This window comes from Gracilinanus agilis, chromosome 1 (assembly GCF_016433145.1).
Source record: "Gracilinanus agilis isolate LMUSP501 chromosome 1, AgileGrace, whole genome shotgun sequence".
Lineage (NCBI taxonomy): Eukaryota > Metazoa > Chordata > Mammalia > Didelphimorphia > Didelphidae > Gracilinanus > Gracilinanus agilis.
In genome coordinates, this window is record NC_058130.1 from 705,060,460 (window position 1) to 705,088,215 (window position 27,756).

Below are 27,756 nucleotides of genomic sequence, written 5' to 3' on the forward strand. Positions count from 1 at the left end.
AGTTCTGTAAGACACGTTTCCCTCATCCCTCTTTAGCTATATTCCTTCTAGAATTCTCTCTATCCTGTGTTTTCTCATGCTTGGTCAAATCTTCAGCCTTCCTTTATAAGTACATGAGAAATTTCTCTTTTTATTCTTACCTCCTATCCTCATCTGATGGTAGCTGGGGAAGAAGAGCTAGTTAATAACTTATTAACTTTATTAATTATTATTTATTAATGTGGCTACTATATTCCAGGCATTTTCCTAAGTGCTTAGTGGTCATACAAAGCAAAACTAATCCCTGCATGCTCTCAAGGAGAAGGAGTTCACAGCCTAATGGGAAAGACAACATGCCAACAAATACATACAAACAATACATGCCAACAAATACATACAAACAATACAATGCATTGGAGATAATCTCAGAGGCAATGTTCTAAGATTAAGGAATGCTGAGAAAACCTCATCAAAGATGGGCCTGTAGCTGAGATATGAATGAAGTCAGGAGGTGGAGATGAGGAGAGAGTTCTAAGCATGGGGGACAGCTAGTGAAAATGCCCAGATTCAGGAGATACCGTGTTTTGTTCCAGAAACAGCAAAGAGGTCGAGGTTATTACATTGCAGAGTAAAGGGATAGGGATGGCAATGGAGTATAAACAGATTGGAAAGGTAGAAAGGGGACTCGAATGTGAAAGGCTTAAAAATCAAAGAGAGGATTTTATAGTTGATTCTGGAAGTAATAGGGAACAATTAGAATTGATAGAATAGGGAGTAACATGGTCAGAACTGCACTTTAGCAGGTCAGTCTAACAAAAGAGTCTTGAAAAATGGAGGATAACCAATTGGCTGGGATGATAAGGACCTACACCAGGATGGATGGTGGCGGTCAGAAGAGAAGGAGGTCCATACAAGAGATATTGCAAAGATATGATCAACAGAATAGCTGTAAGGGTGATAGAGTGAAATTTTGAACCTGGGTGACTTGGAAGATTGTGGTACCCTCAACAGTAATAGAAAAGCTACAAAGAGTGAATGGTGCAGAGGAAAGATAAGTTCTGCTATGGACATGTTGAGTTGAAAATAATCATGCTAAATCCTTCTGAAATGACCAATAGGCAGTTGGAGAGATGAAACTGAAGGTCTGAAGAAAGTTTAAGGCTGGTTATATAGCTCTAATAATTGGATCTATGGGATCTGATGAAATCATCAAGTGAAATAGCAAAGAGGGAGAAGAGAACCTGGCACATACCTCTAGTTTTGCAGAAATGGAGATCTAGCAAAAGAGATTTGAGAAAGAGCCATCATATAGAGAGACAGAACCAGAAGGAAACCTAGAGAAGAAAAGGTAATTGATAGAATCAAAGCAAAAGCTATAGGGAGGGCAAGAAGGATGAAGATTGAGAAAAGGTCACTAGATTTGGCAATTAAGAGAGATCAATGGTGATTCTTAGAGCAATGCCAGTAGAATGATGTGTTCTGAAGCCAGAGGAAAGTAATGGAGGCATCCATTGTAGACAGCCTTCTTAAGGAGTAGTTTAGCCATGAAAGTGAGAAGAAATATAGGATGATAACTAGTGGGAATACATAGATCAAATGAAGGGTTTCTTTTTTGAGGTAGTGGTAGAAAAGCAGTAAGTAGACAGAATTAGATTGAAGATAAGTGGGAGAGTGGGGATGATAGAAGGGATAATTTTCTAGAGAAGTTAATTGTGCCATGTAGAGAGGTTTGCTTTGTCAAGAAGGGCTACTTCATTATATAAGATGTAGGCGGAAATAGTGGCAGATGGCATTTGATATATATGAGATGAGGAAGATAGGAGAAGACAAAGTTTAAGGATGGTAAAAGGAAGAGCCAGGGGAGATTTGAGAAGGATGAAAAAGTTTGATAGAGTTGCTGTGGTAAGTGGGAGAGGGAAGTGTAAATAGATTGTCTTGCTGCAGTGAGAACCCAGTTGAGACTATATAACAAAATTTGTAGTAAACTCAGGTAGCACACTTTGTGATTTTCTCCATCTTTGTTGAGTAGCACATATAGGAGGAATGAAGATAGCAAAGGGTTGGAGAAATCCAAGGTTGGGGTTTAGCCAGGCAAGATCTTTGATAGGATAAAAAGGCAGGGAAGTTGCATGTAATTAGTAAAAAAAATAAGCTAAATTTTTTTAAATCAAGAGGATAGTGGATGGTTGAATGGGTTCACCAAGAGGTCAAGATGAGGAAAGGAAAAGAGTGTATGGGATGATAGCCTGAGAAAAAAACTGAAGGGTGGGGGAACTGGAGATCATGGTGTGGATGAGAACTGGGTTTGGAATTGCAGAACAGAAAGAGAGGTGGAATAACAAAGAATTATGATCAGATAAAGGTGACAGGAAATAACAACAGGCCCACTTACCTTAGACTAGGTTGAAATTCCCTTGACAAAGTTAACTCTTTGACAAGGTATGAATGACCCTGTTAGGTATCACTGGTTAACCTAGACAATGAAGTTCTGGCTTATCATGCCTGGTTGACCTCTCATGGCCATTTTAGTGAAATACCTGAGTTACTACTTTCACATGGTTTTTATTTATTTATTTAAAATAATCCTTACATGCTGTCTTAGAATCCATATTATATATTGGCTCCAAGGTGGAAGAGTGGTAAGGGCTAGGCAATGGTTGGATAAGTAACCTGCCCAGAGTCACACAGCTAGGAAGTATCTGAGGACAGATTTGAACCCAGGACTTCTCATCTCCAGGCCTGGCTCTCTTTCTATTGAGTACCCAGCTGCCTCTGGATTTCATCCTTTGTTAAGGAGACACATCATCAATATTAGAACAAGGCTCTTAGTGGTTGCTAATCAGGAAGACCTTGTATAGGGAATTTATCACCTAGTCCTAGAGAATACCTTCCACACTAAAAAACTAAAAGTAAAAAATCAGATAAAAAAATCAAACAAACCACAAAATAAAATAGTTTTAGAAAACAAAGGTTCAGAGTTTATGACCTTTCCATCTCGATGTAGCTAGTAAATGTCTGGACTAGGTTTTCTGGCACCAAGTCCAATGCTTGTTCTTTTGTACCATGCTGTTTCAAAGCAGAGCTACAGTGTCTGGTTTGTCTAGTTTCCTGAATTGCTCGGTTTGTAAACCAGAAAAGTGATACCCTAATTAATAGCTTTGGGGCCCATCCAGATTCTAGGTCTGGCTGGAATCTCTAGACAGTATCTCCTCTTCTACTTACCACATTACCCCACCTCACCTCAATCTTAGTTTGGTCCATTTGTTGCCATCTGCATCTTCTCTCCTGGAAATAATACAGAATAGAGTGCTTTAAAAAGTCTTTGGAAGATTCCTCTTCTGCTTTACCTGGTGAGGGTGGCAGAGTCTGGTCTCACCCAAGTAGGAAAAGAGGAATCAGAGGAACTCAGGAAGGCTGAAGGGGCTGGCAGAACTGTAGGGGAGGCATTCATCCACCATCACATCAGACTGTTTGCTTTGGCTCCTCCCTGCCATGAATTTCCCATCCCATTTTGAAGAAGACAAAGTTACTGCTTTTTCTAAGACTTACCAATCCAATCAGTTTTCAGCTCTTAGTATATGTGTCCTAGGTGGATCTGTAGGGTTGATGTGGGGTGACTCCTCCCTACATATACCTACTCCCCTCCCCAGGCACAGCGGGCTACTCTCAGCACTGGGGCTGGCCCTGGCAGATGTTGTACATGAGGCTCAAGAGCCTTGTTCCCTGTTCTACATCCCTGAAAACTTCCCGCAGATTGACCAGCGTCTCAGGTTCCTGGACAAGCAATGTGTGGAGGCCCTGCAGGCCCAGGGCTTCCCCAGGTATCAGGGCACGGGTGTGGGGCCCAGGGTTGCCCCAGCTAATGAGGGCTGATGGAAGGTGGCTGCTGTCCCGCAGTGGGTTGGGAAATGGGCAAAGGGGCCCTCTGAGGAAAGTCTAAAAGGAGGACTGGGTCTAAGAGACAGGGATGAGGGTGGTCACAGTCAGCAATGAAATTCTCTTCTCTTGGCCCCGTACCCATTCAGCTTCTCTCACTCTTCCTTTCCCTTTCATCCCAGATCCCAGATCCAGACTGAGAAGTTTTTGCATCTTCGCTACCAAAGAACAGACTGTGCTCTCATGGTTTCTTCCCGTCGACACCCTCCCACTTCTTATTCTCCTCAGGAAGGGGACTTTGGGGCAGCTTTCATAGAGAGGTACTGGAGTCCTAGTCTGTAAGAGGCCAGAGGAGTAGGGTACCCTCCTCAGGGACTTGCTTGACTAATTTCCCTTTTGGGTGGGATTATAGGTATCAAGAAGAGTTTGGCTTCCTCATCCCAGACCGGCCTGTCCTTGTGGATGATGTGCGAGTACGAGGGATAGGCTGCAGTGGCCTGAAGCTGGACTACCCTGTCCAGGCCCAGAATGGACCTCCTCGTGTTGACTCGGTAAGATTCCACCAATCTCCCAAACCCAGGGATCTATAATAAATAACATTTTTATAGCACTTTAAAGGACAAAGTGTTTTCCTTAACAGCAACTCTCAGTTGGTAGATGTAATAAGAACTATTCCCTGAATATAAGACATCTCCTTGTTCCCCACATGCCAGTGGTGAGATTCTCTAAACTGGAAGGGTCAAACTGGAAGGGTCAAACCGTGGCTCACGGGTACAGGCCCAGATTATGGTTCAAATCAGTTTAAAATGTAATTAGGAAATATTTAACAATGTAAACAAAAATAAAGTAAAACACAGGGAATATTGCATTTTAAAACTAAGGGCCTGCAGGGATCCTTGTGTACAGTTTAGTAGTCCCCATTTCTATTTGATGTTACTGCCCATTATGGATGCTGAAAACTGACTCAAGGTTCAGGGGCCTCAGAGCTTCTTGGGTGTGAAGGCCAAGGGCTTAAATACAAAACTTCCAAGTTATTAGAAAATCCACTCTTTTAATCAGGAGGAAAGAAAAGAAAAAAATGGTTCAGGTATTTGGCCACCCAACAGAATCATACATCGAATATCATACAAAACCAAAAGCTCTGTATCAAGTACCAATTGCTCCTTGGGAGAAGACACAGCTCTTAGTGCCAACTCCAAAGAGATACCGAACCTGAGAATCTCTTTATACCTTTTGGGAAGCCTACTAAAATTAACCATAAACAGATATTAAACCTCTTTTGCAGTCAATAGAACAGTCAGCTGTAACAAATTAAATCCAAAGGTCAAACTGGGCTTCATGAGAGGAGAACTTTCATCCAATAGAGAAGCCTTTCAAAACAAGCAAGTGCTTAACATTCAAATAAAAAATAGGTGTGCTTAGTACTGGGGTTTCTCAAAAGTAAGGGTAAACTGAGTTATCCAGAAATCCATGTTGACAGTACCATGTGGAACCTCCATGTGGCTCTTACAGGAACATGATTCTGGGCCAGGTTTCAGCTCAGTATAAGGAAAGGCTTCCTAATCATAGAACTGTGCTAGAGAAAAGACCTGCTTTGGGGCTAGTGAATTCTTCCCAGGAGGCCCTTCAGCAGAGGCCCCTGCTTTTTATTGATATAGCCATTCAGGTTTAGGCCATTCTAGATCACCTCTGAGGTTGCTTCTAACCCTGGGATTCTATAATGATGCCTTACCTCCTACCCCAAGGTTATTTTGGACAGCACAGGCTTCAGTAGAGAATCCTTTTCCTCTAAGCTGTGGAAGGAGCTCCTATTCCTCTCTCCCTGCCCAGAGTGGGCCTTTGATGAGGCCTTCACCCTGTGCCTTCTCCTAGGTCACCCAGTGCTACTTCGAAGGAGGGTACCAGCAAACTCCTGTGTACCAGCTGGGAGAGCTGGGCCAGGGACACAGACTCCCAGGACCATGTCTCATCATTGACAGCAACAGGTCAGGGGGATGTTGTGGTGGGAGTTACAGGGATAAGGTGAAGCGGGGGAGCGTGCAGGGGCAGAGGAAGATGGATCGGGTGTCTAGAGGGTCACAGAAAGACGAGAGGAGGTGAGGATGGAAGGCAACAACACAGTCCATGTTAGTCTCAACCAGAAGCAATTTGGGTGGCTTTAAGCCTCCGATTGCTATGTTTTCTGGGGGAGGGCTCCTCCTGAAGGGTTAGGTCAGAATTCTTCAGAGACTGGAAGAGTAACCTTCTTTTCTTTTCTCAGTACAATCTTGGTGGAACCAGGATGCTATGCTGAGGTGACCAAAACGGGCGATATCCGAATCACCGTGGGAGCACAGTCCCTTACTTCTGTCAGCTCCCGTCTTGACCCCATCCAACTGTCCATCTTCTCCCATCGTTTCATGAGCATTGCTGGTGAGTGATTGTATCTCTTTCAAACGTCCATTCTCCTGTCTCTCACCTTCTTTGTCTTCAGGTGGCTCCTTGTTGTAGCCTTCCCCCACCTCGCCCCCCCAGTCCCCTTTTTCCTAATCCTGTCATTTCCTGTGACCTTAACCTCTTAGTCTTTTGATACTCTTAGGTTTCCATATTAATATATTTTCTAGCATTTTTCATTTCTCCATGGACATAGGGGAGATGATAGGGCATTCTTGTGAGCATTGGCTATGGGGTCATGGGTGGTTTCTGGGAGTTTTTCTTGGGAATTGTGTGTGTATGTGCATTAAAGGAGCAAGGAACTTTGTAAATTACTAATATTTCATAGAATTATGGCAAGTAGAGGGGAGGATGAGGCTAAATTAGGATCGAAATAACTTCTTAGAAGCTAAAAAAATTATTGATAAAGAAATTTATCAGGGGCAGCTGGGTGGCTCAGTGGATTGAGAGCCAGGCCCATAGATGGGAGGTCCTAGATAAAAATCTGGCCTAGCTATATGACCCCAGCTGGGCAAGTTACTTAATTCCTATTGCTTACCCCTTATCACTCTTCTGCCTTGGAACCAATACATAGTATTGATTCTAAGACAGAAGGTAAGGGTTTAAAAAAAATTAAAAATATATACATATTTTTAAAATATATAATATATATGTTATGTACACATAAGTTATATATATATATACATATATATATATATGATATATAGTTTCCTAAAACACTTGTATAGAAGGTGCAACCAGAAGTATTCTGAAGATAACTCCTTGTACAAGGTCAATGACCTCACTGAGAACATTGCTGATGTCTATTTAATGGGTTGTGGAGAGTACCTTTTGGCTTGTACCACTGACATTTTATTGAGAATAAGTGGTTGTCAGGGGTAGATATGAGTCCCATCTTTGGTCTAGGGCCTCTTAAAGTTTGCAGTGAGGTCTTTTGGAGATAGAAGCCTCCAGAGGATAGATAATGGTCCTTGAAGGGTTAGGGTCAGGGTGGGATGAAACCTGTATATCCTCAGCCACAGATAGTTGTCTCTCTAGCAACCCAAATGCAAAATGTTCTTCAACGGCGTTGCTTCCAAAGCTTAGGGAGCACCATTAGTGGGAAAGACGATATAGCTTACCAGGGGACGTTAGAGAAGCTCCCCAGAAGGTGAGAAGCAATCCCAAATACAAAATTCCCTTCTGAGAGAGCCCTTAATTTTATATTATAAGTCTGGAGGGCTATATATGTCCCTAGGGCAGGTTGGAGCTCAACAATGGATAAAGGGTCATCTGTTGGTCTTAAGTGCATTTCCTTCCAAAGAAATTTCAGTTACACGATAAATGCTTTGAGTCTAGAAAATTGTTATAGGTCTTGAGGGTGGGGATGGGAGAGGAGAAGAGAGAGAACTCATTGGAAAGAGGAGGGGTGTTTTAACTCTTCTGAGTGCAGATTGAAGAATATTTTTTTCCACTTTATTTTTCCTGCCTTTTTTTTTTGCAACCTGGCTAATATGGAAATAATGTTTTTTTATGATTTTACATATACAGTTGCTTTCTCTATGGGCCATAGAGGGGTTGGAGGGAAGGAATTTGGAACTGGAAAAAAATGTGCTGCCTTGCCCTTGGGTAGTTAGTTATGTGTTTTATAAGTCAGTACTGAGGTTCTCTATTTTCTTGTTGAATTTGTAGCTTTTTAAAGCTGTCTTCATTTAGGTAGTGGTAGTAATTGTGTATATTATATTATTCCTTTGGTTTTGTCCTATGCAGCTTGCATTTTCCCATATTTCTTTTTGTCTCTCATATTTACCTTTCCTCATGATGCAGTCATGTTCCATTAAATCCACATTCCACCATTTGTTTGACCATTTTCTAGTCACCTAGCATCTGGTGTGTTTCAGTTTTGACTGGCAATGACCAGTAGTACTGCTATGAATACTCCATATGTATGTGCACACGTGTGTTCTTTTGTTCCTAATTCCTTAGGATAGAAACCCAGGAAGAGGATTGCTGGGTGAAAAGGTATGGAGCACTTTATAACTATAGAATTTAACTGTCAGGAGGAACCTGGTCAAGGGTAACAAGGTTAAAGGATGAGATCTTTGTCTGTTGTCGAAAAAGTCTCGCTATAGAAGATGTAAACATCCCCTTTGACAGCACATTTCTGACGCCAAGATGAGGAGTGTGAATGTGTGCTTTTGCCTTGGATACTCGCTGGCATATTGACTACACATTTTGGACTGATGCAGAGCAGAAAGAATAAGGGTGGAGAAGGTTATAGAGGAGAAGAGATAACAGATCAAGTCAAGAAGCATTTATGAAGTGATTATAGGCTACAGAGAACTCTCCAAGAAACCAGGTGGCCCCAGAAGAAGAATCTTGTGACTATGGAGATGGCAGTAGCTAGAACATAGCCCCTGGAGTAGTGGAGCAACAACTGAGGAGATCCAGGACAAAAGGAGAGAAGAATAGTAGTTCCTGGATATTGCTATGTTCTTGGACCAAGATTTCCTCACCGAAGTGAGGAGTTTCTGGACTAGGCTGTATAAGTGTTAAAATTAATGATTTGGCTAAATATATGAAAATTATAAATCTTTTATTTATAAAGTAGAGAAATAAAAAAAGGGTAGAAAAGACATTAACCTATCCAACTAAATATTGTTCCAGTGTTTGGCTCAGCCAGGACTTGTTAACCTTCGCTCAGAATTAAACTATCTCCAGAAGACAGGAAGGGAAAACCAGCTATCCACTCACCCAAGACAATGACTGGAGCTGAAGGTGACTCCTGAGGCAACTTTCTTCTTTGAGCCGACCTTCTTCTTGAAGCCAACTTCCTTCTTGGAGTGACTCTCTTCTTGGAGTTCACTCTCTCCTAGACTCCTTCACCAGCCTCCCTCCTCAGGGATTTTCATGGCTTTTATGGTGGTTTCCTATCCTTGCCCCTTTTCATGGAGGCCAGTCACGGTTTCCAAATTGTCTTTGTTCTCACCTTTGGATTCACACCTTTCTGAGTGTGTGAACTCTTAAATTTCTGGCTTGTTCTCACCTAGCATCAAGTAAGGTGTGAACTCACAGAGAACCAAGAATTCCCTTTCACAGCTGACCAGTTGGAGGAAATTTGAGTCCAAACAGGAGTCAGAACTAAGAGGTATTGGGGACAGCTGGGTGGCTCAGTGGATTGAGAGCCAGGCATAGAAATAGGAGGTTCTGGGTTCAAATTTGACCTCAGATACTTCCTAGCTCTGTAACCCTGGGCAAGTCACTCAACCCCCATTGCCCAGCCTTTATTGCTCTTCTGCCTTAGAACCAATACACAGTAGTGATTCTAAGATGGAAGGTAAGGGTTTATATTTAAAAAAAAAAAAAAAGAACTAAGAGGTATTCAGGTCCATAGTGTGGAGAAACAAAACTTGATCATATATACTCTGTCAGTATTTTATTATAGTATTATATGGTATAACCAGAGGGATCAACTTTCTAGTGGTCTTAGTTAGGTGATGCAGTGATAGAACATGGGGCCTGGAGTCAGGAAGATCTGAATTTAAATCTGGCCTCATACACCTGTGTGAACCTGGGTGAGTCACCTCATCTATATCTGCCTCAGTTTCCTCATCCACAAAATGTTGGTGATAATATAGAAACAACTTCCCAGGGTTATTGTGAGGATCAAATGAGGTATGTGTAAAGTGCTTAGTTCAGTGCCTTGTGCAGAGCTGGTGCTTAATAAATCCCTTCCTTCCTCCCTCTCTTCCTTTCTCCTTTCCTTCCTTCCTCCCTCCCTCCTTCCCTTTCAACTTTTCTAAGGATAGAAGACTTCTAGTTTCTTGGGGGAGGCTGGATTCACCAGGATAAGAAGGACTGCTTCTCTTTTCCCTTCTAGGAGAATCATGGGACTCACTATAGAGGGAAATGGAATTGTCTTGACTTCTGTATGGGCTTGAGGATAAGTCTTTTCTGTTTGGATTTTAGCTCTGGTAGAATAGTGCTGTATTTGATTAATACAGAAACTCCTCACCTCGGTGAGGAAATCTTGGCCCAAGAACTTAGCAATATCCAGGAACTTCTATTCTTCTCTCCCAGCATTCCTCCTTTTGTCCTGGGTCTCCACTACTCCAGCTCTAGCTACTGCCATCTCCATAGTCACGTGTGCTGTATTTGATGTATGGTTAACTTGAAGGTTTGCAAGGAATATAAGAACTTGATAACCTTTTTTGGTAGAGACCTAAACGTGAACTATATATTCCAATATTCTTAAGGGAAAACCCTGAGTTGTGGCATGAGTCAAAGAGTAATTTGTGAATTGCTCCCAAACATGGGAACTGATCTTTAGAAACTGTAGAGCTTTGGCTCTGGGCCAAATACCTTTTTTTCTGTTCATTTAAAATTGTTTTTCAAAATAGATCAATTCACATTTGATCAAATGAAGATGAAATGGCTTGAGGTACAACACTGTCCTCTGGCTTGCTAGAGAGAATGAAAATTTCCTAAATAGAATTAGGGAAAAATATCTTGGAAAAAATCTAAGAAGAAAAGAGTTTGCAGAGGGTAGAGGGGGCATTAAGGCTAGTGTTAAGAGGCATTAGGCAAATTGAAGAATGGAACACAGAAGAGAGAAGGGAAACTCTGCATTTTGACACCGAGGTAAAACTGCCCATGAAGATGAATTTTGGCCAATATTCAAAACATACTTGATTACTGTTAGCATTTCCTGAGGAGATTTTTTTTGCTCACACAGCTCACCTGTGAGGATGAATGACTCTCTAAGAGGTGGCTGTGTACAAGTATGACATGGCAAATCAGGAAGTGCTTTTACTTTCATGAACATGAATCCAAGGCCTCACAGAACCAGCTAAGACACTTTTGCAAAATCCACTGACCAACCCTTGTGTTGATGGGAACAAATGATAGAGGCAGGAAAATCTGGAATGAGTTCTTCTGATAGACATTCCCATTTCTAAAGTATTTTACAGTTCACAAAGCACTTTCTAATAATAATAGCATTTATATAGCATCTTAAAGTGTGTAAAGTGCTTTATAGATATCCCACAAGTATTCGATACAACATATTGAGCAAAGAATGTACACATTTACAGATAAAGAAATTTATACAACAAATATTCCTCATAACAATCTCAGATGTTCAATATTATTATTATCTCTATTTTATAGATGAGGAAACTGAGGAAAAACAGTTAAGTGACTTTCCCAGGGTCACACAACTAGTATTTGAAATGGGATTACCAACTCTATGGTGCCACTTAGCTAAACTCTAAAAAGTCTTTTGAGGTATATAACACAAGACAGGTAGTAGGGTAAAGTATTTCTTAAATGCTTACTATGTGCCAGGCACTATGCTAACACATAAGTATTAGTCTCATTTTTAAAAATGAGAAAACTTGAGTCTCAGGGAGGGAAAATGATTGAAGTCCTGGCTAGAAAATCAAAGGACTACTAGTGGTGGTATGGGGAAGTTGATATTTCCTTATTTCTTCCAAGTGAAGATGATAGATTGGGAAAGAAAGGACATGTGAAGAGGGCAATGGATCACTTAGAGTGTATCAAAGAACAGGACTTAATATATTGGACCATGGCTTATGATATTAGAACTATGTGTTATTACCTCCATTTTACAGTTGAGGAAACTGAGGCAGATAGAAACTAAGTGACTTGCCTAGGGTCATGCAGCTAGTAGTATCTGAGACCAGATTTGAACTTGGGTCTTCCTTAACTATGGTCTTAGTGCTTTATCTTCTGTACCATCTAACTTTTCCAGTGGGAGGGAGGAACATTCTCTGATGAATTTGTAAAGCTGAATCCTAGGGCTAATACATATTACATAGAAGAAACCATAATAGAGGAGGTTTTAAGTCATCCTCAAGAGGAAGCAATATGGCAGACATTTGGGAATAGTACACGTGACTTCAGATATCTCATATATTAATCTAAAAGAACAAAAGTATTCTGGGATTTTTAAAACAAAAGGAAATAAAATTTTAAATTTAAATATAGCAATGGAAACATAGTCATTGAAATATACCAACGCAAGGGTACACCTATTTTGCTAGACATGATCATGAATGATGATGATAAGAAGGCCAAGCTGTTCCACTCTTATATTACTTCTGTTTTCCCTGCTAAGGAGAATGATCTTTGGACTGGAAAGGACAGAACCCAAATGGCTAATAGGGAGTTGATACCAAGAGTTCAAGTCACCAGCCCCAGATGAACTACATCCTAAGGTACTGAAAGAACTCCCAGATATGATTGCTGAGCCACTCACTCTCAGTTATATTAAAATAATTGTGGAAAATGGGAGAGGAGATGGGCTAATGTTAATTCTGGTTTCTAAAATGGGAAGAATTTGGAATCTGTAAATTCTAGGCCAGTGAGCTTGGCTAAGGTTCTTGGGAAATTTTTAGGATGTAATTATTAAAGGGATGGTTAGTGGATATCTAGAGAAGGAAGCAGTAATCACAGTGAATTAGCATGGCTTTATCAAGAAAAGATCAGGTTAGACCAACTTCATTTTCTTTTCTTGACCATGTTACTATTTGGGTAGATCAGGGGAGTTTTGTAGAGAGAGTTCCCCTAGATTTTGGCAAAGCAGTTCACAAAATCTTGCATATTGTTCATGTATAAAACCTGGGGAGATATGGACTTTTCCCATATTACCATCAGGTAGATTTGTATTTAGTTAAAGGGTTGGATACAAAGTGTAGTTAATTAATGGGTGATATCAGCTTGGAAAGAGGTCTCCAATAGAAGTTCTCGGGCATTTGTGCTCAGCCCTGTGCTGTTTTATTAATTAGAGTAATTTTTGTCAATGATATGGGCATGTACGTAGATGGTATATTTTGTCAAGTTTGTAAGTATGTTTGTCAGATTTGCAGAAGATAGAAAAATAACAGGGACAATATGACACTATCTGAAAAGTTCTCAACTGGTTAGAATTTTGGGCTGAAGATAATGAGATGAAATTTATAAGGTTAAATATAAAGTCTTGCACTTGAGTTAAAAGATAAATTTTATAAACATAAGATGGGGGAGCTGTGTGGCTAGAGATAGTGGTTCATTTAAAAAAGATCTGATGATTTTCCTGAACTATTGACTCAATAGGAATGAGTTAACAGTATGACACGTAGATGAAAAAAATGAATGTGTTCTTAGTATATGAGGCATTGTGTATAGAAAAAGGGAAGGGCTAGACCTGCTGTAACTTTTCTAAGGTCACAACATATTTAGAATATTATGTTCAAGTTCCATTTTAGGAAAGAAATTGATAACTTGGACAGCCTCGAGAGGAAGATAACCATAATGATGAAGGGTCTTGTGATATTAGATGAGGATTATTTGAAGGAACTTGGGATGTTTCACTTGGATAAGAAACTCAGAGAGGTCATGATAGTTATATTTAAATAAATGACAGCTTGTCTTGAAGAAGATGGATTAGATTTTTTTTTCTGCTTGGCCCCAGAGGGAAGAACTAGAGTTCTAATTGTTGGGATGCACATAAAAGTTTGGATACAGAAAAATCTTTACCATTAAGTTATTCTCAAATAAAATGATGCATCTTAGTAGGTAGGATGTGGGCCCTACCTTGACTAGAAGTCTTCAAGCATGTAGAAGGAATTCAGGTGAAGGAATTCATAGTCAAGTATAAGTTGCCCTAGATAGTTATGAGGTCTCTTCCAACTTCCTGATTCTTTGATTCTGTGTCTTGAATTCAAGTCAAGTCAAGAAGCATTTATTACTTGCCCCCTGTGTGCCAGGCACTGTGTTAAGTGCTAGGGATAAAAAAAAAAATTCCTGTTCTCAAGGAACTCAGCCTAATGAAAGAGACTACATATAAACAACTATTTACAGGATGAATTGGAATTAATGACAGAGGGGAGGCACTCAGATTAAGAAAGATCAGCTGGAATTTTAGGTGTGATTTGAAGGAAGCTGGGAAAGTCAGAAGGAAGCAATGAAGGAGAGAGAACATTTCAGGCATGGGGACAGCCAGTGAGAATTCCTGGAACCAAGAGATAGTCTCTTGTTCAAGACACATAGCAAGGAGACCAGAGTCACAGGATTGTTCATGGAAGTCGATAAAGTGTAAGAAGACTGGAAAAGTAGGCCAGGAACAGGTTAAAAAGGGCTCTGAACACCAAACAAAGGATTTTATATTTGATCTTGGAGGCATCAGGGAGGTTTTTGTATATCATTGGAGTTTATTGTATAGGGGAATGACATGATGAACTTTTATCAAATCCTTTTGATAGCTGTTTGGAGGATGGACTCGTGCAGGGAGGAACTCAGAGTAGGGAAACCAATGAGCAGATGATCAAAACAGTCTAGGTGTGAGATGAGAAAGTCCTGCATCAGGGTGGTGGCAATTTCAGGAGAAAGGTGGATGCTATATTGTATTGCAGAGGTTGAATCAGCCTTACTTGACTGTTTCCCCTCTCCTCTTCCCTTCCCTGCCCCTCTCCCCCATAGTTAAGATTTAGAAGGTATCTTGGGCTAAAAGAACAGAAGATAAGATTCTGGTGGACATGTTTGAGGTCCCTGAAAGCCAACTGGGGTAGAATAACCCAAGCCAAGGTTGGGCTTGGTCAGCAACCGCTCAGCTGCCCTCATGCAGAGCTATGTTTCTGAAAGGCCCCGCTTCTAGACCATTATTCTTCTTTCCTATGAAGTTTTCAGATGTCTTTAGAATGAAACCCATTTATTTAATTTCAACCTGACTCATTCTCTCACTTTGTATTTACCAAGCATTCATTAAATATCTACCATGTGTAAGTCAATGTTGGGGATACAGAAACAAAGAGAAAACAGTCTTTTGTCTATTAGAGGGAAACAACCCAAGTTGGACCCAAGCCAATATCAATTAGACACAAAATAAATAATAGGGAGATCATTAACAATTGGGGGAGGGGACCAAGGCCTCATGTAGAAGGTAGCTTTAAGCGACCTTGAGGGGTTCCAATAGTTAGAGCTGAGAAAGGAGGTCATTCTAGGTATGGCGCATATCTTAGTTAAAGTATGGATGAGAGAGAAAGAATAATTTTCAGGGAACAGCAATTAGACCAGTTTTGCTGGAGGGTAGAGAACATCAGGGTCATGTGAAATACTTCTGGAAAGATAGGATGAAACCGGATCATAAAGCAGAGAAGTTAATTTTTTTATCTCAGAGGTAATAGGGAATCAATGAAGCTTCTTAAGCAGAAGATTGACATGACCAAACCTCTATTTTAGGGATATTAAGTTTATTTTTTCCCCTTTTATCTATCTATCTATCTATCTATCTATCTATCTATCTATCTATTTTAATTTTTTGATTAATTAACAATATTAGTTTAGCAGGTCTATAGAGAACAGATTGGAGAAGAGATTTGAGGTATAGAGAGACCAGTTAGGAGGCTATTATAGAATCTCAAGCTAGAGTTGAGAGTTTAAATTACAGCAGCATCTGCAGTAAGTGGAGAAAAGTGATGGATGGAAGAAATGTGACAGAGAATGAATTGATTAAGAAATGCTGTCTTGCTTAGTTACTCCCGGCAATACAATGATCCAGGACAATCTGGGGGAGTTATGATGAATTTTATCCATCTCCAGAGAAAGAACTGTTGGAGTTGGAATGCAGATCAAAGCCTATGATTTTCCCCTTTAGTCTGAGTTTTTGTTTTGGGGTTTGGGTTTTAAATGATTATTCATTTCCAAAAATGAACAATCTGGAAGTATGTTTTGCATGATAAATAAATAAATAAAGAATAAAACAAAACAAAAAGAAATGATGTCTTGGTCCCAGGTTGAAAGGATTCTCATGATATGACACTATGAAGCATAGTCTCAGTTGGTTTGTTAGCATAGACCTAATTTCAGAATGCAAAAAGACTCAGGAATTGGCCTTCTCTGTGTGGACCTAGGCAGTTATAGCCTCTTTTGTACAACTCCCCTGCTTTTAAATTCTAGAAATATGCCTGAGTTTGGGGGTGGGGTGGGTGTCCTGTTTTCTACTAGGACTGAGGGATCTGCCTCCTTTGGATTAGGGAGTATGCTTTAAATAGGTGCTTGAGGCAACAATCCAACAGAGGATATTTGGCTTGAGCTCAATCCAGTCGGGTGCCATTACCCTATGGAGTGCTTTCTACATTCTGGGTTCAAGAACTGGAAAAATTGCCAGGACCTGGGTGAATGTGCAGACATAGAAAAGCTGTATTGCCTCTTAGATATTTACAGAACACTGGGAACCTGATCTGAAGAAAGAGAAGTGAAGAATTGAATATGACTTAGTTTGTGTACCTGTGTGACTGGAAAGATAGTAAGTAGTTCCTTTGATATTAATAGAGAAATTAGAAGAGGGGAGTGTTCTGGGGGAAAGATGAGTTAATTGTAAGCTGAGATCACTGAGAGAGAACATAGAGAGAGAAGAGGGCCCAGGATAAAAGATTGGGGTACACCCGCACATGGGGACAAGACAGGGATAATGATCCAGCAGAGGAGAGGAAGACGTAGTCAGATAGGTGTAAAGACATCTGTGTAACAAAAACTCAAGGAGAAAAGGGTGGTTGGTATAGTCAAAAGATCCAGAAGGGTCTAGAACAGGGGTTGGCAACCTTTTTGGCCGTGAGAGCCATAAACGTCACATTTTTTAAAATGTAATTTCGTGAGAGCCATACAGTGCTCACAGTGCACTCCTGTAACAGCGCCTGAAAAAAAATGGACTTTATGGCTCTTGCAGAAAGAGCCATATCTGGGGGCAGCTGGGTAGCTCAGTGGAGTGAGAGTCAGGCCTAGAGACAGGAGGTCCTAGGTTCAAACCCAGCCTCAGCCACTTCCCAGCTGTGTGACCCTGGGCAAGTCACTTGACCCCCATTGCCCACCCTTACCAATCTCCCACCTGTGAGACAATACACCGAAGTACAAGGGTTTAAAAAAAAAAAAAAAAGAAAGAGCCATACGTTGCCGACCCCTGCTCTAGAGGGATGAGGACTGGGACACCAGGCCATTGGATTGAGTAATTAAGAAATGGTAACCTTGGAAAAAAAGTGGAGGCAGTGATAACTTGAGGAAGTGGAAAGGTTAACTGAAGGCTTTTTAGGGATAGAACCCTGGTTTTCAATTCATTTCATCCAAGAAGAGTAAAGGCCCCAAATGATCTCATGTATACATTTTCTACCTGTGACTCAAATAAAACAGGGGAGTTAGTCTATAAATTGTATCTTTAATTGGACAGGACCAGGGGATGCACACACTGGGACACTTCAGGTACTGTCATACAAGAGTGCCCAGCATCCATTTATAGTATAGGGCTTTTAAAGCAAAAATCCCAAAGGGAGTGGCAGAGAGGGAAGCACAAAAGGCACAGGGTAAGGTGAATGATGTCATGGAATCAAGTATGAAATGATTGGTTTTAGAGTTGAGGCTCAGGGAACAATGTGATTGGGATTAGTAATGTGCCCCTTTTCCCTCCGGACTAAGAAGATCTTGTTGTTGGAATCCAGGTGCCAGGGAGCAGCCCGGACTTTTGGATAACAAAACAGATGACTTGAAAGATAGATTGGTGGCCAAAGATTCCAGGCCCTCCTTTTCTCTCTGATATATTTCCCCAAGGCCAGAAAACTTTCCTTGTTTAGGAAAAGATCTGTGGTTAGTGGGAGAGCTGAATTTCTAAACTTAACCCATTACAGACCAGTTGAATTCTGATCTAAGTTCAGAACACAGAACCATAACTTAAATGATAGAAAGCAGGTAAAAGTAAGACTTTGGGCCTCAACTTAGGCTTGTAATTAGTCAGTCTAAAGCCTCTTCTAGAAATGAGAATTTTCTAAGGAAGTGGTTAGATTACATTAATTTCTATAACCTGTACTTGAATACCTGTTTGCCTGGAGTTAATAAAAGTGTAGCATCTAGAAGGAACAAGAGCAATTGTCCTTACTGTACTTCAAAGTGGTCAGTATTAGGTGAAGTTATGGATACTACCGTGTAGAAGGGGCATGGACAGGTATCTCCAGAGGAAGGTGATCAGTGTGATGAAGAGGTTTGAAACCGTGACTAGGATTGCGTTAGTGAAGACATAAAGATAACATGTGAAGGAATTCTCTTATCTAGGAAGGGTGGGACATCACTCTCAGCCTGATCCCTAGACCCAAGGGTTTCCAAGGCCCTTTTTTGCTTTACTAGGCCCATAGCCTGGAGCTGTTGGGAGTGGTGGCTTTCTCTCAGTAACTCTTGGCCTTTCTGTGTGGCTGTCTCTCCAAGAAGTAGGTACAAGAACTCCAGAATCCCAAACTACTCTTGTTTATAATTTGGTTTCTCCTACTTCTTGTCTTCTTGGTACTGCCGACTCTTTTTGCAAGGCAGATCCAGGCCTTCAGGCCCTCTCGATATGTCACACTTGCCCAGCTTCTCTGCTGCAAAAGAAGTCATTTTTCTCTAGCTTTATGCTATTTCTGCTACAAACCAGTGTTAGTCTGTTGTTGAAACTCTGGGCTCAATCTTATTTTATTTTTTCTTTTAAAAACCCTTATCTTCTGTCTTAAAAATGATATTAAGTATTAATCCCAAGGTATAAGTATTAGTTCCAAGTATTACTTTAGCTCCAGGTATTAGTTCCAAGGTATAAGAGCTGTAAAGGGGTAGGCGACTGAGGTTAAGTGACTTGCCCAGGGACACATATGTGTAGAGGGAATTTCATTCCTTCTCTTTCCTGGATTGCTGACCTAGTTCATCTCATTTTTCACATGCCAGCACTGTATCCATGAATGTAGATAAAAGGGTGTGGGTGGAGATCACTGGGGTCTTCTTTGCTCTCTACTTTCCAGAGCAGGGAGGGGACAGACTGAGGATCCTGTAGGATGAGCTACATGTGGTCAGAATTAAAGAGATTTTAAATCTATGCTTATCTATCTTTTCTATTTCTAAATGATTATTAATAAACTTTATAGAAAATAAGAACTTGGAAGATATTAATTTTAAATCTAACACATAGCTGGGAATTATCTGAGACCAGATTTGAACCCAGGTCCTCTTGTCTCCAGGGATCCACTTTATCCACTGAGCCACCTTGCAGCCCCTGGGCTTAGTCTGAATGATTTTTCAAAGATCCTATTTTCCGGCTAATGCCCTGAGTCAGAATTTCTTCTGGGAATATCAGAACCATAAAATTGTAAAATTTCAGGACTGGAAAGGGTCTTAGTGGCCTTCAAGTCCAATCAACTTATCCAATATATCTTTCAAATGATCATCCCTACTCTGTTTGAAGACATCTAATGAGAGGAAACCAAGTACCCGGGGGATCCCATTTTCCTTTTTGAGTAGCCCTATAAGCTCTTGTTAACAGGTTCTCTAGATCTCCAGATTTATAGTTCTCTATTAGATTGTGAGCTCTGAGAGGTTAGAAACTGCCTTTTGCCTTTCTTTTCTTCCCTTAGCACAGCACTTGGCACATTGTAGGTGCTAATTACAATGTTTATTGATTGACTGATATATTGTACTACCTTAAGTGGATCCCTTTGATTCCCCTTCACTTCCAACAAAGGGGGAATACTCTTCCAAAGTATTGGAGAGACTAAAGAAACACACTTTTCTTTTCTAGGGTATGTTCTCCTTCCCAAGAGTCCTATAGCCTTCCAGGTTTTTATATAGTGCATACTAAAGGGAAAGAGCTCAGAGATTACTAAGAAAGTCAAGTGTACCCCCTCTCCCCCACCATGTGATTCCACCAGCCCAAGGACCTATACAGTCTTTCTTGATTATAATATGTAACATAAAATGATAATTATATAATATAATTATAATAATATTACATATATATTTGTGTTGTATTACTATTCTAGACAAATCCCTGTGCCTGCTCTACTAGGGTGTGCTGCCAGTGAAGCCCACTTTCCTTTAGGCTTTAACAGAGTCCATGTGGCTCTCAGTACCAGAGAAGGAATGGGTTTGGTTTGCTACTCCCTCTCTCATGGCACACTACAGCCTGTGCCAACCCTCCTTTCTCATATTTCCATCTGATGATGGCTACTTTTATTTTTTGTCTCCATCTGGCTTCTCCTCTTCTAAGAAGCTTTGTGTGTGTCTACATACTGGTTCTCTTCCATTTCTTGGTGTATTTCCCTGCCTCTGACTCTTCTAGACCTGTGTCTTCACTTGGCACCAATGCTTTGATGCCCATGTCATATTAGGGTTTGGGTGGCCAGCTCAGCATAACCTTGACATTGGTGGTCTTTGTTCTATTTGGCATATTGCAAGGGTGTTAATGTGTTAGGTAGAAAGCTACCTTCAAGGATGCCTTTGCAGAATCAGACATACTAGCAGTTCAGTGACTTATCTGGTATCGTCAAGGGAATCAGTCAATCTGCAGCAAGAATGTATTAAGCACCTACTGTATGCCAGGGTTTGTAGCAGGTGTTTGGAAACAAGGACAAAGAATGAAGCCACCTCCTCTCAAATGAAAGGGCACAAATGGTGCTTGGTCCAATGCCCTATCATTGTAAAGGTCCTCCTTGGAGAATCAAATAAGAGCTGGTTTTGTTGTTAGTCCACAAGCTTCAAGAAATATTTCATTTGGTCATCTTGTACTTCAGTACTTATGTTTAGTATTTGCAGAAAGACCACCGAGAAAATAACTGTAAATTCTGTGCCAGAATTTATTATAGAGATGGAGAGAGAGAAAAGCTATAAAGGGTTCCTGAAATTCCCTAAATGAACTTATCCTTGGATACTTGGTGACTGCAATCCAAGGGTGACTGGAGAGGAGGAGAGCAAAAAAAAAAAAAAAAAGGTTGGAAATTATGATTCAGAGACTGAAGGAATCTCTCTTCTATATGGTAGAAATATTTTCTTTGACAAAATAAGTGGAAGGCTATAGATGTCATAAGCATCAAAATAATATCACAAAAAATTGTCAGTAAAATTTTGACTGACAGTCAATGACTTGTCATTGATGCACAAGCCATTTCTGAATCAACTTCTCAGAAGAAGCCCACCAATTTATTAGGGGAAAAGATCAAATCCGAAGATCAACATTAATGAACAAGCATTTACTAAGAGCCTACTGTGTGGTGGGCTCTGTGCTAAGCTTGTTACAAATATTATCTCATTTGATCTTTTCAACAGAAAAGTCCAAATGAGAAGAAAGACTTGGTGAGCAGCTAAACTAAACCCAATCTGACATGATGAAACAGTGATGCTGAAAAGTGGAAAAGAATGAATAGACACCAACATAGATGACAACTCTTTCCTACAGAATTTTAATTGCATAAGTTAAATAATAATAATGTCATAAAGAGTAGACCTAAAGAGCCTGACTATTTTCTCAGCCAGCAAATAATTGCTCTTTTCATTAATCAGAGAGAGAGATGGAAGTCAAGGCTAACATTGACTATGAATATTAACTTGTTTACAAAAATATTCCCGAGCAAGATGATGTGATATTATGAGCAATATTTCACCAAAAAACAGTAAGAGGCAAGGCGGGGGAAAGAAGTATTGATGAGGGACTTAACTAAGCAAAATTATCTCAAGGGCATTTGAAGATGAAACTGGAAGGAGATCAACAAACGGATGAAAAATGAATAGTAAAGATCTCTGTAACAGAATCTTTCTTTTTCACTGTCAAGGACAGTGGTGCATGCATTTGGACATAGTCCCAGATGTGTCACATGAGGGAACAGAAATGGCCCTGAAGAAAACAAAAGATAAGAACAGCAGTTGGATTAGACTTCATTTACAGAGTAGGGCATCCAGGCATCAGTTTTCAAAGTGTCCAAAAGAGAAGAAGATGCTGAAGGTGTGGGAAAGAATCTAGGACATGTGCCGGAAAGAATGTCAGTTAATTGCATCAATCTCCTGGAACAACTAGGAACCTCTTCAGTGAGACAATCACTTAAATGAATTTGACCTAATGATCTACTCATGAAAATCCAAGTGAATGAAGAATGCCTATTGTCCAATCTATGTATCTTGGGCAGACCTTACAAAGGGACAAGCTGAACTCAGAATTGAAAAAGGAGCGTGGGCTGGATTGCTTTAAGGAAATTGGCCAATTCTTTTAATAACTAGAGTTCTTCTCTGAAATAAATGCCCACCTTTTATTCTTGGGATGGTATTATGTGGTGATGAGGGTAGAATACTAAAGCATCTGAAAAATTTAAGTTGAAATCACTCCAAAAAAAAAAATACTAGGTGGGTAGGAGAAGGCTTCAGAACATTACAATCTAAGAATTTTAGAGAAATGATGAATGTCATCAGAAAAATGTATTACTGGGGGGCAAAAAGGCTATTAATCTAGGGAGAGAGAGGAGGAATAACCAGTGGACAGCCCATGTTCTTCACTGGTATCTATATAGGGTCTAAAGGAATGCCCCTACCAGTTTGGGTGAATTCTGTGGCATATTTACATGAGCACAAGGACATGAATTACATAGGATGGGAGCAGTGTCACTGTTGGAGGGAGTACCTCCATTCATGAAATCATAGATCTACTGGAGCAGATAATCTGCCTACAATTTCCTGTCTCTGTGTGTATTTATTCCATTGTCTCATTGGCCTTTGCCATGTTCCATATATCAGGCTCATATAGGGTGGTTTCCTAGTACTTGGAGGGATCCATCTGGAAAAGAGGATTTGGTTGATGCCAACATTCTCCATTCATACTGCAGAATTGATGGAAACCTTTAGTTGGCAATATGCCATTACCAGGCTCCAAGGCCCAGATGAACCTCACTGGTGGAGGCAAGTTGAGAAAACTTTGTCAAGCTTTGCACTTCAACCTACCTACTACAGCTAAATTGCAGATCCCATTTCTTGTTCCTTCTTTCAAGCCTTTGGTTTGGTTCTTGGTTTTTACCCCACTTCTGCTGGGGGTACTGCTTACCACATCTGGCCCTTTGGCTCCCCTGACTGCATTTCCAGTTACTTGATCTTGACTGGACAATGACTCAGTGCTTGCCCTGTGCCAGGAACACCCTGGCTTTGTTCCTTTGTCAGGGCCGTAAAACATACCCAATTGCAGCATGAGCAGTTGGAACCCCTATCTCACCCAGGGTTGTGACTGGAGGAAGTTGTGCCTCAGAGAAGTATGCATGTCAAGCATACCCACCTCTGAGTTTTTCCCCATTCACTGAAGCACATGGGCATAATGTTATGTAGACATTGTGTCAATAGAATTAGGAGCATGCAATTTCCACTCATAAGTAAGAGCATTTTTTTTTGTTTTATTTTAGGACATTAAAACTGTTGTCAAATATCCAAGAGGGATTAGATTGTTCTTCTTGGCCTCAGAAGAGAGTTAGGAACAGAGGATGGGGGAGGGCAAAGTTATGTGGAAGATGTTTGCTCAACAGGAGGAAATGATAGTTTGGGAAGTAATGAGTTATAATATATTTAAGTAATGGCTGGAATGACCCTGTCTAGGTTACTATTCAGAGAATTCCTATTCTAGATGAAAGTTGAACTATGTGCCTTCTGGTGCTCTTGAGGGTTTTTGTGATGGGAGTCACAGTGGGGTTGGAATGAGAAAGGGTAGTGGGGGCTCAGACAGTGTAAATAATTCTGCCTCCCCTCTCAGAGCAGATGGGGCGCATCCTGCAGCGTACAGCCATCTCCACAAACATCAAAGAACGATTGGACTTTTCCTGTGCTCTCTTTGGACCTGATGGGGGCCTGGTCTCCAATGCACCTCATATCCCTGTGCATCTTGGTGCCATGCAAGAAACTGTGCAGTTTCAGGTCTGGGCAGACCCCATTCTCTTCCTTTCTCCTTTGGTCCCTAGTTCCTATTCCCAATCTCCTTTCCCTGTGACATAGACAGGGACTGTATGGATTACTTGTCTTAGTTACCTTTTCTCTGGCCTTCCCCCATTATGATTAAATCCCAGCAACCCTATCCCTCACTAACCCTTCTCCCTGTGCCTGGTTATAGATCCATCATTTGGGCGAGAACCTACATCCTGGGGATGTAATTCTGAGTAACCACCCAAGAGCAGGGGGCAGCCACCTGCCAGACCTCACAGTCATCACTCCGGTAAGAGGGAGTACCAGTGGGATTGGGTTAGATGAGGGAAGCCACATCAGTATCTCCATCATAGGGTGGGGTTGACACCTGCCCTTTGGGTAACAATGGTAGAATGAAAAGATCACGGGGCTGCCACTTATGTTTGTATCACTTTGGACAAGTCACTTAACATCTGGGCCTTAGAGTCTTTGTTTATAAAATGAGGAAATTTGAATAGATGACCTTTGAGGTCTTCCTCTAACTCTTAAGTCTGATTCTTCTTCTTCTTCTTCTTTTTTTTTTTTTAAACTCTCACCTTCTGTCTTAGAATCAGTACACTAAATATTGGTTCCAAGGCAAAAGAGCAGTAAGGACTAGGCAAGGAAGTATCCAAGACCAGATTTGAACCCAAGAGCTCCTGTCTCTAGACCTGGCTCTCAATCTACTTGATGGCTATCTGGCTGTCCTAAGATTGATTTTTAAGATTAATCTAATCATTGTGGTCCTGACTGGGGGACAGAAATGATGAGTAACTACTTGTCTGTTCCACTTCCCACCTCAATTGCCTCAGGTGTTTTGGCCCGGTCAGCCCCGTCCTGTGTTCTTTGTGGCAAGTCGAGGGCATCATGCTGACATAGGAGGCATTACACCAGGCTCCATGCCACCACACTCAACGATGCTGCAACAAGAAGGGGCCATTTTTGTGTCCTTCAAGCTGGTGGAGAAGGGTGTCTTCCAGGAGGAGGGTGAGGAGGCGGGGGAACTGAGGTGGTATCTTCCAGGAAGAGGAGGTGGGAGGGAAATGGGAGCACTAGTTAGAAGGGTTATCTTGGGAAGGGAGCTGAGGAGCATTGTGTAAAGAAGGTGGGATACTGAGGAAGAAGGGGTGAGGGAGAGCACATCAGCCATGGATCCCTATGCTTCTTTCTCTCTCTGCTCCCCAGCTGTGGCAGAAATCCTGAGGGCTCCTGGAAAGATTCCTGGCTGCAGTGGTACCCGAAATCTCCATGACAACCTGTCCGACCTCCGGGCTCAGGTGGCAGCCAATCAGAAGGGCATCCAGCTGGTAGGGGAGCTGATTGATCAATATGGACTAGATGTGGTACAGGCCTACATGGCCTACATCCAGGTGAGAGAGGGCCTTGAGGCATGGACTGTGAGGGGGTCCTGTCCCAGGGCTGTTGATTTACATTCATTCAGCAAACCTTTTCTGAGCACTTGCAGAGTAACTGTGCCTTGGGACTTGGGAGGGGAGAAGGAAGAAGAGCCTGAGCAGAAGATGGATCAGAGAATCAGCCAGGAACTAGCAAAGTCTTCTGGGTAACAGCCAGGAGGAAGCAGTCTCTGAATGATGTCTGCTTCCATAGGCTAATGCAGAGCTGGCTGTTCGGGACATGCTCCGTGCCTTTGGGAATGGCCGGGAGGCACAAGGGCTGCCCCTGCAGGTGAGGGCAGAAGATCACATGGATGATGGCTCCCCAATCTGCCTCCTAGTGAAGATCAATCCAGTAAAGGTAGGGCCAGTATTGAGGGGAAGGCCAGGGACAGGCGCTTGGGCTCAGCCTACAAGTAGGAGCTTATGCTTTGGTTTGGGCTGGTTGGGGGTTGTCCAGACTCTGGGTAGGGCTGGTTGTGTTCTCTTCTGGTAAGGGTATGATATGACACGTAGTCTTCTGACCCCAGGGCAGTGCCATCTTTGACTTTAGTGGCACAGGCCCAGAGGTGTTTGGCAACCTGAATGCTCCCCGGGCCATCACATTGTCAGCTCTCATCTATTGCTTGCGCTGCCTGGTGGGCCAGGACATCCCTCTGAATCAGGTGGGTTCCCTGGTGTGACATCCTCTGAACCATGTGTGACTCAGGGGTGTGATGGGGGACATTTCCCACTCATCTAGCTCTTCTGCTACCTCTCCCCAACTCCCAGGGCTGTCTGACTCCGGTTGATGTGGTGATCCCTCCAGGCTCCATCCTGGATCCATCTCTAGACGCAGCTGTGGTTGGAGGCAATGTGCTGACCTCCCAGCGCATAGTGGATGTCATACTGGCTGCCTTTGGAGCCTGTGCTGCTTCTCAGGTCTGAGGAATGTTCAGAGATGAGGAGGGTGGTGGGTTGGGCTGGATGACTCTGGTCTGGTCTTCTCACACCGAATTCTTTTCCCTGCTCCTCAGGGCTGCATGAACAATGTGACCCTAGGGAATGACCACGTGGGCTACTATGAGACAGTGGCAGGGGGTGCAGGGGCAGGGCCAGGCTGGCATGGGCGCAGTGGAGTCCACAGCCACATGACCAACACCCGCATCACTGACCCTGAGATCCTGGAGAGTCGGTGAGTGTGCATGATGTCAGGGGCAACTGCCCCCAGGGAGAGGGTGAGGTGGAAGAACCAGCAGCCGAACCCCTTTGGTTCCCCCAGGTATCCTGTGATTCTTCGTCGGTTTGAGCTACGGGAGGGCTCTGGAGGGAAGGGCCGCTTCCGAGGAGGGGATGGTGTGGTACGAGAATTGCTTTTCCGAGAAGAAGCCACGCTGTCTGTCCTGACTGAGCGACGAGCTTTCCAGCCCTATGGGCTCCATGGTGAGGGCCTTTCCCGCTTAGCATTAGTTTCACAGCCTTATTCTACTTGAAGACACTGGTGGGATGGACCAAAGGGGCCTTTGCCCAGGATCTCTGAAGTTGCCCCCATATGATGGTTATAAGAGCTGCTGCCCCTTTTTCCCAGCTAATCATTTTTTTTTTCAGGGGGAGAAGCTGGAGCCTCTGGACTCAATCTACTAATCCGCAAAGATGGACGGACCATCAGCTTGGGGGGGAAAACATCTGTGACTGTGTTCCCTGGGGTAAGGGTCTCCACAAGAAAGTCCAAAAGAAAATATTGCCTAGAGAATGGGGGAAACAAGCCACCCTTATCCCCAAACACCCACAAAGTAAGCCTGAGATCTCTGGGTTGCTGGTGTTCATTGTTTAATTTGGCCTCATTTAGGAAAGGGAGGAGTATGAAAAGGAGCTGCCAGAATTAACCTGGAGGGAAAAGCAGGAGGGGAGACTTATCTTCTCTTCCTGGGCTCAAGTCTTTTCTTTATCACTTCAGGATGTCTTCCGCCTGCAGACACCCGGTGGAGGCGGATACGGGGACCCTAAGGAGCCAGCCCCTGTCCCTGGCTCCCAATCCTATTCTTCCTGCTTTTCTGAACGAGGCAGCATCTTCGAGTACCGACAGGCACAAGATTGTTGTGGGAAGGAGGAGGTGAGCACCCAGCTGGGGCAACAATAAAAATCCCTGAAGTTGCCCCCATACCAGAGAGGAGGGGCTGGGGAGGAGCCAAGATCACAGTTTGCTGCTTTTATTGTACAGTCTTTTGGTCCTTCCGTGTGTTGTCCTCGTCCTGGGCTTTGCCGTTATCGGGTCAGAGAAACCCGGAGTTGTAGCCCTACAGCCAGGTGGTCTGTGAGGCCCGCCAGGCCTGTGCTAAAAGTCATTTGCTCTAGGGCCTGTGGGGGGGGGGGG

The 27,756-nt window shown here is 42.2% G+C and overlaps 1 protein-coding gene across 2 annotated transcripts in view; it reads left to right on the forward strand.

Annotated features, from left to right (window-relative positions):
• Window positions 1-27,581, forward strand: part of OPLAH (5-oxoprolinase, ATP-hydrolysing) — a 39,434-nt gene extending 11,853 nt beyond the window's left edge. The window contains exons 12-27 of one of the 2 annotated variants that reach the window (XM_044669628.1): window positions 3,630-3,800; window positions 4,038-4,183; window positions 4,276-4,406; window positions 5,728-5,840; window positions 6,116-6,267; window positions 23,825-23,985; window positions 24,179-24,280; window positions 24,822-24,996; window positions 25,195-25,379; window positions 25,618-25,764; window positions 25,934-26,068; window positions 26,175-26,324; window positions 26,420-26,577; window positions 26,665-26,825; window positions 26,991-27,088; window positions 27,340-27,581. In XM_044669628.1, the coding sequence (XP_044525563.1) occupies window positions 3,630-3,800; window positions 4,038-4,183; window positions 4,276-4,406; window positions 5,728-5,840; window positions 6,116-6,267; window positions 23,825-23,985; window positions 24,179-24,280; window positions 24,822-24,996; window positions 25,195-25,379; window positions 25,618-25,764; window positions 25,934-26,068; window positions 26,175-26,324; window positions 26,420-26,577; window positions 26,665-26,825; window positions 26,991-27,088; window positions 27,340-27,522 (2,368 nt within the window). In that variant the 3' untranslated portion in view covers window positions 27,523-27,581. Of the gene's footprint in view, window positions 1-3,629; window positions 3,801-4,037; window positions 4,184-4,267; window positions 4,407-5,727; window positions 5,841-6,115; window positions 6,268-23,824; window positions 23,986-24,178; window positions 24,281-24,821; window positions 24,997-25,194; window positions 25,380-25,617; window positions 25,765-25,933; window positions 26,069-26,174; window positions 26,325-26,419; window positions 26,578-26,664; window positions 26,826-26,990; window positions 27,089-27,339 lie in introns of both variants that reach the window. The other variant, XM_044669619.1, reaches the window with a different exon arrangement.
• Window positions 27,582-27,756: the final 175 nt, after the last annotated feature.